The 12,877-nt window shown below is 37.3% G+C and overlaps 2 protein-coding genes across 2 annotated transcripts; both read left to right on the forward strand.

Annotated features, from left to right (window-relative positions):
* Positions 1-470: 470 nt before the first annotated feature.
* LOC131605277 (uncharacterized) lies at positions 471-1,730 on the forward strand. The gene is made up of 2 exons (XM_058877653.1): positions 471-1,272; positions 1,600-1,730. The coding sequence occupies exons 1-2, from the start codon at positions 471-473 to the stop codon at positions 1,728-1,730; spliced, it is 933 nt and encodes a 310-aa protein (XP_058733636.1).
* Positions 1,731-4,515: 2,785 nt separating this feature from the next.
* On the forward strand, positions 4,516-11,412 carry LOC131602246 (uncharacterized). The gene is made up of 3 exons (XM_058874313.1): positions 4,516-5,112; positions 5,240-5,425; positions 11,018-11,412. Exons 1-3 carry the CDS (start codon positions 4,624-4,626, stop codon positions 11,306-11,308), a joined length of 966 nt encoding a protein of 321 aa, XP_058730296.1. The 5' UTR covers positions 4,516-4,623; the 3' UTR covers positions 11,309-11,412.
* The last annotated feature ends 1,465 nt before the right edge of the window (positions 11,413-12,877 follow it).

Raw genomic sequence — 12,877 nt, forward strand, 5'->3', positions numbered from 1 at the left:
GCAAGTGTGATTTAGCGCACATGACAAAAAAAATAGAAGAAACTATGCAAAAAAATATCAGATATATTTTATCGATATCCAATAATAGATGGAACACGTGACAGTGTTACATACAATACTGCGAAGATCGAAGATGATGAAGATGTTACTTCAATGCTTAATTGTCACACTAGATTCAGTGGTGGACATCCACTGGAGTTGTATGTTTGTTTTCACGAGGCAGAGGGATTTTATCCCACGCAATCGTCCCAAACACATCAATATAAACAAAGTCAGTCCTCCCTACACGGGGAGCCATCCCAAACCCAACATGTCAAGCAATTGTTTCCGGAAAGGTTGATGATGATAGCGACTCTGATGATGCCAGACAACTTGATTTGTTTGGTGGTTCTAGTGACGATTCAGGTGACGAAATTATTCCCGTCTCCCAACCTTCTCCAGTACTTCATTTATACAACCCACCATATCACATGAGAAATCATGTTTCCTTCGATTCTACTGTGCCTGTCTTTGATTCCATAGACGGCGGTCATGATTGTGGAGGTTTAGAGGAGGGCATGAAGTTTGAAAACAAAGAAAGTTGTATGTATGCAATCCGTCAATATCACATTAAAAATAGTGTTGATTACGAGATTTATAAGTCTGATACGCAACGTTTCTTGGTTAGATGTAAGATCGAAGGATGTGGCTTCACATGCAGAGCATCCTTACGAAAGGGGTGTGGTAAATGGGTTATTGGTAGAATTGGTGGACTACACACTTGCATGGCGTCTGCTATGTCACAAGATCACAAGAAGCTTGACTCAAATCTTATCGCTCAAAGCATCAGAGCTCTCGTCAGCGACGATGCTTCAATCAAGGTGAAAACTATTATCGCTCATGTTCGTACAGTTTTCAACTACATGATATCTTATAAAAAGGGATGGCTTGCAAAGAACAAAGCAATCGAGTCTATTTATGGAAACTGGGAGGCCTCATACAATGACCTACCACAATGGTTGTTAGTCATGCGGGAGCATCTTCCTGGAACCGTAATAGAACTGGAAACACTGCCTGCATATTTAGATGATGGAACACAAATTAGTGGTGCAAGGATATTTCATCGCCTTTTTTGGGCGTTTCAACCTAGTATCAGAGGTTTCGCCTATTGCAAACCAATTGTGCAAGTCGATGGCACATGGTTGTATGGAAAATATAGAGGAACGTTGCTAATGACTGTTGCGCAGGATGGGAACGGTAACATTTTCCCAATCGCCTACGCATTGGTTGAAGGTGAGACAGGAGGGGCTTGAAGTTTTTTTCTAAAAAATTTGCGGCTTCACGTGACCCCTCAATCTGATTTATGTTTGATATCTGATCGACACGAGTCTATAAAGAGTGCATACAACAACCCAGACAATGGCTGGCAAAATCCTCCTCCAGTGCATGTGTATTGCATCAGGCACATCGCACAAAATTTTATGCGAGCGATCAAGGACAAAGACCTCCGCAAGAAAGTTGTAAACATGGGTAATTTATCCTATATTTTTTTAGTGTTTTGTTCTTCAACCTTTAAACTCATATTTTTTTATACTAATATTTTTAATATTGCATATACAGGGTATGCTCTGACGGAGTCTACATACACTTACAATCGGGAGGAAATCCGACAAACAGACATGGAAGTTTTCAATTGGATAGAGAATCTTCAAAGAGAAAAATGGTCGCGAGCTTATGACGGTGGAAGATGATGGGGTCACATGACAACCAACCTTGTGGAGTCATTGAACTCGGTGATGAAGGAAACAAGGAATTTACCTATTACAACACTGGTAAGGTCAACATACTTCAGGATGGGCACATTGTTTAGGAGGCGAGGTCATAATTGGACAAAAATGTTGTCATCAAAGAAGGATTTCATGGATAATTGCATGAAAGAGATGCAAAAAGAAGTAGAAAAATCTCACAGTTATAATGTCCTGAGTTTTGATCGTGAGAGAAACTACTTCGTCGTCCAAGAGACAGTTAATAATAACGAGTGCTGGCCACTTACTTATTATAACGTCGACCTCCAAAAACAAACATGTGACTGTGGGAAATTTCAAACTTTTCATGTGCCCTGCTCGCATGCCATTGCAGCTTGTTCTCATGTCCGACTCAATTATCAGATGTTTATCCCTCCTGTATTTAGAGTTCGAAATATCTTCAAGGTATACGAACAAAGCTTCATCGGTATTCCCAAAGAATATCAATGGACTCCTTATCAAGGTGATATTCTTTTACACAATGAAAGAATGCGACGAAACAAAAAAGATCGCCCAAACATCACTCGCATTAGGACTGAAATGGACACCGTTGAGAAAGTAAAAAGACGATGTGGAATCTGTCAAGGATTACATATGCGGAAAAAATGTCCGCATCGGCCAAATGCAGTAGGCCCTTCTAACTAGTTAAACATTCTTGGATGCTTTAGAGATGTTGTTGTATTATTTAGTATTAATTATAATTAATAATATTTGTTTTTAATTTAATATTTTGTATTAAAGTTTATTTCGTATTAAATAATATTTAGTAATAATTATGTTTAAAAAAATTAATTTATTTTTTAATTAATTAAAAAAATAATTTAAAACCATTTAATTAATTTATTGAATTCATATAACATATATATATATATATATATATATATATATATATATATATATATATATATATATATAACAAAAATATATTAAATATATAAAAAATATAATTAAAACAATAAAAACGAAAAAAAAAGGGCTTGTCTCTATCTCAAATGGCGACATGCTCCCTTGTGGCAGACAGGGCCCACCATGTCTCCATTCCAATTGGCGACATGGTCCATTCAGCAGGTGGGGCCCAACTTTTCTCCACTCTGTGGCATTCTGGGAAATAAATTTCAGAGTGTGGCATTTGGGGAATTTTTTTTCACAGCTGTGGCAGGTGGGGAAAAAATTCTAAGAAAAGCCCAGTTTTTCTCAAACTAAAAAGAGCATATATTATAATAATAGTAATAACTTGAGTACATTTGCTGCTATTTGAATTTGCCATTGTGAGAGAAGAAAAAAAGAGAAGAGAAATGAGAGGAGTAAGAATGCACAGAAAAACAGACTCAGAAGAAACCACCAACAACAATGAACAATCCTGCTCCACTCTGCCGCGTCCCCCTTCCCAGCGATCACTTTACTATGTCCAAAGCCCTTCAAACCACGACGTCGAGAAAATGTCTTATGGTTCAAGTCCCATAGGTTCACCGCCTCACAAAAATTTCCACTAATATATCTCTTATTCCATTCATCACTCTCGTGAATCTTCCACCTCTCGTTACTCCGCTTCGCTCAAAAACCCTCGCGACATTTTAGCTTCCTCTCGGAAGAAACTGAATAACAAGAATAGTCTTGATGATCTTGACCTAGATGAAGATGAAGATGATGAAGGTGTTTATGATAATACTCGCAATGTTCGGTGTTTTTGCTTAGCAAGATATACTGCTTAGCAAGATATCTAGCTTTTAGTTGCATGGATGGTGTGATTCTGATTGGGCAGGCGGCTCCCTAACTCGACGCTCAACTACTGGCTGGTTTGTGTTTTTGGGACAATCACCCATTTCTTGGAAAACTAAGAAACAACACACCGTCTCACGTTCCTCGGCTGAAGCAGAATATCGCGCTTTGATTACAATCACTTGTGAACTCAAATGGCTTAAAAGTTTACTCTTTTGGGATTTTACATAAAGGACATATGCGACTCAATTGTGACAACCAGGCAGCTTTGCACATTGCCAAAAATCCAATTTTTCACGAGCATACGAAGCATATCGAAGTGGATTGCCACTTTATCAAAAATGAGTTACTTTACGGTAATATTCAGATATCGTATGTTTCTACGCATATACAATTAGCTGATATCTTTGATTAGGCAACTGTATATTAGGTTCTGTGATTAGCCTATAATATGTATAAATTAGACAATAGCCTAAGAGAATGATTATCTGATTCTCACTCACAGAAATTTGTTGATTATTATGGCACTTTATCATTTTATCCTTAAAATATTTTTATAATTATTTACTTATATAAATACTAGCATCGTTGGAAGTTGATGCAAAACATTCTTAATCCTACATTTGATACAAAAATTATATATAAAACAAAAAACTAAACAATTTTCCATAACTTTTCCTCTTAATTATCATTATTTAAGTATAATAAATTCACTCTTTACATACAGTCCAGCATGAAAATAACATAAATACTTATAGAAATAAAAATTACCTACAGAAGATGAAAAAATATTCCTTTTCACATTAGAGTTAAAATAAACAGTTCAATGCACACCTCTCGTCTATATACAGTATAAAACCATCTATTATTAAAAAAAAGAAAGAAAGTAAACTTACCTTAACAATTCACACGCAGCTTTGAAAAAAACATCGTATAATTAATGACAACAAAGACAAAAGTAGTAACCATACTAATTTTCACACTGTTCCAATTTACTCATAATAAAAGCATAGTTTTTCTCAAACTAAAAAAACATATAGTATAATAATAGCAATAACTTGAGTACAGTTGTTGCTATTTGAATTTGCCATTGTTAGGGAAAAAAGAAAAAGAAAGAGAAATGAGAGGAGTAAGAATGCACAGAAAAACAGACTCCGAAGAAACCACCAACAGCAATGAACAATCCTCCTCCACTCCGCCGCGTTCCCCTTCCCGGCGACCACTTTACTACGTCCAAAGCCCTTCAAACCACGACGTCGAGAAAATGTCTTACGGTTCAAGTCCCATAGGTTCACCACCTCACCAAAACTTCCACTACTATATCTCCTCTCCCATTCATCACTCTCGTGAATCTTCCACCTCTCGTTACTCCGCTTCGCTCAAAAACCCTCGCAACATTCCAGCTTCCTCTTGGAAGAAACTGAGTAACAGGAATAGTCTTGATGATCTTGACCTAGATGAAGATGAAGACGATGAAGGTGTTTATGATAATACTCGTAATGTTCGGTTGTATTTTGGGTTCTTCTTGCTTTTCGTGGTGCTTTTTACGCTGTTTTCGTTGATTCTTTGGGGTGCTAGTAAAAGCTACAAGCCTCATATTGTTCTTAAGGTTCGTGCTTTCTCTAGTTAATTTTTCGTAACACGGTGAAATCATGCTTATTAATTAATTTAAATTAAATTAAATTTATATTATTATTATTATTTTAATATTTTAATTTTAATTTTGAATTGAACAGAGCATAGTGTTTGAGAATCTGAATGTACAATCTGGAAATGATGGAACGGGAGTACCAACGGATATGTTGTCATTGAATTCAACGGTTAAGATCTTATACAGAAATCCTGCAACTTTCTTTGGTGTTCATGTCACGTCAACTCCACTGCACCTTAGCTATTACCAGCTCACACTGGCCTCTGGGCAGGTACCACCTTCCTCTATCATTTATTGGTTACATTAATTTCAAAAATTCAGTTTCCAAAGTTTATTTTAATTAGTAAAAAAGAAAAAAAGTGTTAGATTATGAAATTAGGGTTGAGAGTTTCGGAGTGTTCAAGGGTTGGTTGCTTTGTTAGAATCTATGGGGGTGGGGACAAATTTGTGCATCGATTGAGACCAATTAGGAAAAGAGAGTGTGTGGGAACATAGACACATATGCTGAAAAAGTTCAAAGTTGAAATTAATTGGTCCTCTTAGTGGGGCCATGTTTAAAAGCTGGGGCTGGTTCCCCAAGTTGTAGGTAGGGGACCCTAAAAGGTTTAGTAAAGTGAGTACTTCTTTTTTGTTTATGTAATAAAAAATTAATTGATTATTCTTTTTATGAACTGCCATTCTCATTTTTCACATTGTAACGGTTGATGGTAATGGGCAATTGCTTTTACAGTACCTCTCACGTGGTTTCGCAGAGGCTTTATTGCATCACAGTTTGAATTATTGGAACTATTACATTTTTTAGAAAAACAAGGGGTGTATCGTATATGGTACTTTTTGTGTACTTGAAGAAAGACTTCAGTAAAAGAGGAAATGTTTTAAAGGTTGCTGGTGTAGATTGAGAATTTTTTTTTTAAATAATCAGATTTAATAAAAAAATTACGAAAAAAACTATGTTTTCGAGGTATTTACCAAAATGTCTAGGTTTGGGAACCCAGATAAGTGGATGCGCCAACTGAAATGGCGTGTTATTTTAGGGTGCATGCGCCATGTAAAATGGCTAACCCTAATTTTCCAATTGTTTGCGCCAAATCGAATGGCGCATTAGGGTATTTTTTCCCCTACTAGCCAAACCATTTGGCGCCTAAGGCCAATACTTTTTTATTTTTTATTTTTTTTAGTTTTTATAATTAAATTTAGAAAACCTATTTTGACATCCGTTATTCAAAATCGAAACAACGGGGCTATATATAAAAACCGGAAATAACAAATTTCATTAATTTAAGGGAAACGATACATCGACAACAATTGATTAAAGAGAACATAACAAAATATATAACAAAATGTCTAATGGCGTCCATCGCCAAGATAACCATCTGTTCCGCACGAAGGTCTTGTTATCGGACGTCTAGCGCGTTCGTTGATGCCGCCGCGAAGCCTAGCACCACCCCTACCCCTTCGTGCTTCTTGCTGGGTCTGTGTAACTGGGTATGGAAGTGGGTTGTTCCGCTGGTCGCTGTCTATGAATTCGTCCACGCCACCATAATTTTTTGGAAACCGACGGTCGTAAAGTCGGTTACCCAAGCCCTCAAAATTGTTAACTGGTGGTGGGGGAGTAGGTTAGGACACGACTTCCGGTACGTAGCACCGAGCAACACTAAAACTACCTTGATAAAATTCAAATTGGTTCGACGGTGTTGCATAGCCAAAAGGGGTGCCACGGTGAGATGATTCAGCATGTGGACCATCGTCGGGACATAGATGGAGGCTTGACGAACCAGTCTCAATGTTTTGTCCGAAGAACCTTGTGGACCCTGTGTAACCTGCAAAGCCAAGTGGTTGTGAATGAGTCTGGTATTGGTTAGCGGAACGGTGTTGGTCTTCAACTTCTTGGAAAGGTTGAGACTGTGATTGGAACAAATTTTGTTGCCGGTAGTTGCGGGTAGAACGGGACGGAGTATGAAACAAATTTTGTTGTTGGATGGTGTACTGATTTTGTTCTTGTTCTCGTTGTTGTTGTTGTTGTTGCTGCTGTAGTTGTCGTAGTTGTTGTCGTTGTTGTTGTCGTTGTTGTTGTTCCTCTTCAGGTTGTTGTTGGGGTAGGATGTAGTTGTGAGCACGGGGGTCTATTAAGTAGAACGGATCTGCAATAAATAAGTTAGGGGTGGTAACCGTACGGTACCAACTCATGTATTCTGCGGACGGTTTCATCTCATCATCACTCGCGGGGAAGTCGAGGACATATTGGTGACGGTCCTTCCACATCTTGCGCCAATTGGGTGTGTAATCCTTCCAGTTTTGGTGATTCCACTGATGGTTGACTCGTCTGAGGTGCCACACTCCCAAGTCAACTGGAGGATCGGGTATACCTTGATGCATTCCGAACTGTAGTTTGACCCGGTCACTATGATGCATTTCTATGATGTTGTACCTAATCAGGCAACATTTTGTAGTCCAAATGGCTGCATCTGCACCTCTAGGCTCATGGTCGCAATCGAGATACGGTCTCCATTTAAACTGCATGCATAAGAGTTATACATTATTTCAGTCAAATATTTATAAAAAATACACGTATAAAAGAGCAAAAGATTAGAGATAATACATCCTTGGGTCGTAAGTGATCAATCAGCTGGCGGTACATTGTGATATTTGACCGCGGATTTTTTGTGAAGTCCATTTTTTTCACGCAAAATCTAAAACTCAAATTAAATGTGTTAGTTAGAGTAAATCATAATCCACTAATTCTGCATGAAAAATTTGAATTAAAAAGCTACCTCATTGCATACGAAAAGGTCCAACTGGCTATGTTAATCGGGGCCATTATAGGCATCCTCCACCACCCCACATTTGCACCAACAGAGCGCATCCATAGAATGTGCAAGAATCGTATTTTGCGTTCTTGCACAGGGATTGGTACACCGTAGCTAGCACTGTAGACCCCCAACTATATAGACTAACTCTAGTAAAATCCATTAACAAACGTAGATACATGAAATTAACAGTGTTACCGGTACTATCTGGAAACAAAACGTTTTCAATTAGCAAGATCAGATAACACCTGGTTTTCTGAAGTATAGTTTCTTGGGAAGAATCATCATCCAACCGAAAATTTGAATAATAGTCCTTCAACCTCTTAAGGTTAACACCCTGTCCCCTAGCACCAACTTGTCCCTCTATCAAGTCTATACCCAATGCCTGATAGCATAGGGAATTTGCTTGCATTACACAATCAAATGCTCAATGCATATTTTAATGAAATGATAGTATAGTTTCATTATCATTTCTGTAACTTCTGTACTATTCAATCAAATGCTCAACGCATATTTCAATGAAATGATATTTTATCGTTACGAGCTCCGGTGCGTGCTACTAGGCCTTCCAGTAGACGGTAAGGCAATTAATGGTTGTGTAATGCAGGCAAATTCCCTATGCTATCAGATATTGGGTATAGACTTGATAGAGGGACAAGTTGGTGCTGGGGGACAGGGTGTTAACCTTAAGAGGTTGAAGGACTATTATTCAAATTTTCGGTTGGATGATGATTCTTCTCAAGAAATTATACTTTAGAAAACCAGGTGTTATCTGATCTTGCTAATTGGAAACGTTTTGTTTCCAGATAGTACCGGTAACACTGTTAATTTCATGTATCTACGTTTATTAATGGATTTTACTAGAGTTAGTCTATATAGTTGGGGGTCTGCAGTGCTGGCTACGGTGTACCAATCCCTGTGCAAGAACGCAAAATACGATTCTTGCACATTCTATGGATGCGCTCTGTTGGTGCAAGTGTGGGGTGGTGGAGGATGCCTATAATGGCCCCGATTAACATAGCCAGTTGAACCTTTCCGTATGCAATGAGGTAACTTTTTAATTCAAATTTTTCATGCAGAATTAGTGGATTATGATTTACTCTAACTAACACATTTAATTTGAGTTTTAGATTTTGCGTGAAAAAAATGGACTTCACAAAAAATCCGCGGTCAAATATCACAATGTACCGCCAGCTGATTGATCACTTACGACCCAAGGATGTATTATCTCTAATCTTTTGCTCTTTTATACGTGTATTTTTTATAAATATTTGACTGAAATAATGTATAACTCTTATGCATGCAGTTTAAATGGAGACCGTATCTCGATTGCGACCATGAGCCTAGAGGTGCAGATGCAGCCATTTGGACTACAAAATGTTGCCTGATTAGGTACAACATCATAGAAATGCATCATAGTGACCGGGTCAAACTACAGTTCGGAATGCATCAAGGTATACCCGATCCTCCAGTTGACTTGGGAGTGTGGCACCTCAGACGAGTCAACCATCAGTGGAATCACCAAAACTGGAAGGATTACACACCCAATTGGCGCAAGATGTGGAAGGACCGTCACCAATATGTCCTCGACTTCCCCGCGAGTGATGATGAGATGAAACCGTCCGCAAAATACATGAGTTGGTACCGTACGGTTACCACCCCTAACTTATTTATTGCAGATCCGTTCTACTTAATAGACCCCCGTGCTCACAACTACATCCTACCCTAACAACGACCTGAAGAGGAACAACAACTACAACAACGACAACAACTACAGCAGCAACTAACAAGATCAAAATCTGTTCCATACTCCGTCCCGTTCTGCCCGCAACTACCGGCAACAAAATCAGTACCCAATCAGTACACCAACCAAAATCAGTACACCAACCAACAACAAAATCTGTTCCATACTCCGTCCCGTTCTGCCCGCAACTACCAGCAACAAAATTTGTTCCAATCACAGTCTCAACCTTTCCAAGAAGCTGAAGACCAACACCATTCCGCTAGCCAATATCAGACCCAATCACAACCACTTGGCTTTGCAGGTTACACAGAGTCCACAAGGTTCTTCGGACAAAACATTGAGACCGGTTCGTCAAGCCTCCATCTAAGTCCCGACGATGGTCCACATGCTGAATCATCTCACCGTGGCACCCCTTTTGGCTATGCAACACTGTCGAACCAATTTGGATTTTATCAAGGTAGTTCTAGTGCTGCTGGGTGCTACCAACCTGAGGTCGTGCCCCAACCCACTCCCCCACCACCATTTAACAATTTTGAGGGCTTGGGTAACTGACTTTACGACAGTCGGTTTCCGGAAAATTATGGTGGCGTGGACGAATTCATAGACAGCGATCAGCAGAACAACCCACCTCCAGGCCCAGTTACACAGACCCAACAAGAAGCACGAAGGGGTAGGGATGGCGCTAGGCTTCGCGGCGGCATCAACGAACGTGCTAGACGTTCTATAACAAGACCTTCGTGCGGAACAGATGGTTATCATGGCGATGGACGCCATTAGGCATTTTGTTATGTATTTTGTTATGTTTTCTTTAATCAATTGTTGTCGATGTATCGTTTCTCTTAAATTAATGAAATTTGTTATTTCCGGTTTTTATATATAGCCCCGTTGTTTCGATTTCTAATAACGGTTGTCAAAATAGGTGTTTATAAATTAAATTAAAAAAAGAAAAAAAAAGGAAATGGACTAAGGCGCCAAATGGTTTGGCTAGTAGGGAAAAAATTACCCTTATGCGCCATTCCATTTGGCACAAACACTTGAAAAAATAGGGTTAGCCAAATGGTTTGGCGCATGCACCCCTTTTCAACACTTATGCGCCATTTCAGTTGGCGCATCCACCTACTCGGAGTTTCAAACCTAGACATTTTAGTAAATACCCCAAAAACATAATTTTTTTTTATAATTGTTTTATTAAACCCGGTTATTTACATTTTTTTTTCTGGTATATACGGCACAATGAATTACAAGTAAAGTGAAAAACAAACCCTGTTAAATTAAATTAATGTAACAATTTGGGTTGATTTGTGTGTAATAGATGCATGAGTTCTATCAATCAAGGAAGAGTGAGAGGAAGATAGCTGTTGTGGTATATGCAAACCAAGTTCCACTCTACGGTGGAATCTCAGTTCTTGGAAATACCAACACTGAACACATGCATCGTGTTGCAGTACCAATGAACCTAACATTTGTAGTGAGATCACGAGCTTATGTTTTGGGAAGATTGGTTAAGTCTACAATCTATCGAAGAATCAGATGTTCAATCACTATCCATGGCAACAAACTTGGAAAACATCTTAATTTGACTGATTCATGTGTCTACAAGTAATCATTTATTCATGTCCATTGTTGGGTTCTGCATGCTGCTGGGTCCTTTGGTAAAACATCAGAGTGTTAATTTTGATGTAAATGTGTTCTTGTGTTGTTGTGTTATATGTCCCTTTTAATTTCTTACTTGCGTTGTAGTTGTTATGAGGCCTAACATGATTGTATTACTTTTACTTGAAAACTAATGAAATTAAACTGCTAATCACACCCAGCTTTATGTATATCACACGTCTATTTGTTCCACGACAAAAATTGAATCAGTTGGTTACATTACAAGGAAGTTCGTTTGTTGGAAAATTTCCTTGCATAGTGAGAGAACTAGTTAGATGGGATTCAAACTGTTCATGTGTTCGGTTAGATGGGGTTGTCCGAGAATCATGAAGTAATATATGAAGTCTAATGGAATTCAAATTGTCCAAGACGCAAAAAACCGAGAAGACTAGAGTGTAAAACTAGTTAGATGGTATTTAAAGTAGGGTCTAAAATAGGTGAAGTTATGATGCATAGCTACAAATACGGTCACCGCTGCGGATATTACCTGTATGAGATATGTCATTTTTTAAAAGTTCAAGGTATGAATAATTTATTAAAAAAAAAGAAGAATTTTTTATAAAATATACATTTAGTCTCTTAATTTAATTTAAAGTTTCACTTTAGTCCTTTATTTAATAAACATTTATTTTAAGTCCCTTCAATGTAATTACGTTAATCACAGTGATCTTATATGTTAAATTTGGTTCCGTTAACTTGTGTATATGTGGCATGCTAGCTGGTTCTAAATTACTACATGACATGAAATTTTTTATTTTATATTAACCTAGTAACAAACCCGTGCGTTCGCACGGGTTCTGGTACGGGACGCGCATTTGTTTCAGATATATATTTTTTAATAAAAAAAGTCTGGTTATCTGTGAAAAAAATAATAATTTAAGGTATAATTAATAAAAAAATATTTTAATGAGTAACTTCATGCCCCGTTAATAATCAATATTTTGATCAATAATTTCATGTCCCGTTTCAGATGTACATTTTTTTTTAACATTAGATGTACATTTTTTAATATAAAAATTTTTCAATTAAAATTAATAATCATCATTTGGGAAATAAATAATCAACATTAAGTAACTTCATGTCGAGTTAAAAAAATATTTTGATCAGTAACTTCGTATCCCGTCAATAAAAAATATTTTGATCAACAACTCTATGTCCCTTTAAAAAATATTTGTAAATATTAATATTCATTTTGGTCGTAATAAAGTTGGATCAAAAGTTAAGTTGTTCCAGTTTAATAAAATTTTATCTATTCACTATTTTGATCAGTAACTTCATGTCCCGTTAATAAAAAATATTTTGATCAGTAACTCCATATCCCGTTAATAATCAACATTAAGTAACTTCATGTCCTATTAAAAAATACTTGTAAATATTAATATTCATTTTGTCCGTGATAAAGTTGGATCAATAGTTAAGTTGCTCCAATTTATTAAAATTTTATTGACTCACTATAGTTTTGAACACACATTTGTTTGGTTTAAAAACCCGTGCCTTTATATTTTTCGCATATAAAAAT

The sequence above is a fragment of the Vicia villosa genome, linkage group LG5 (assembly GCF_029867415.1).
Source record: "Vicia villosa cultivar HV-30 ecotype Madison, WI linkage group LG5, Vvil1.0, whole genome shotgun sequence".
In the NCBI taxonomy this organism is placed as follows: Eukaryota; Viridiplantae; Streptophyta; class Magnoliopsida; order Fabales; family Fabaceae; genus Vicia; species Vicia villosa.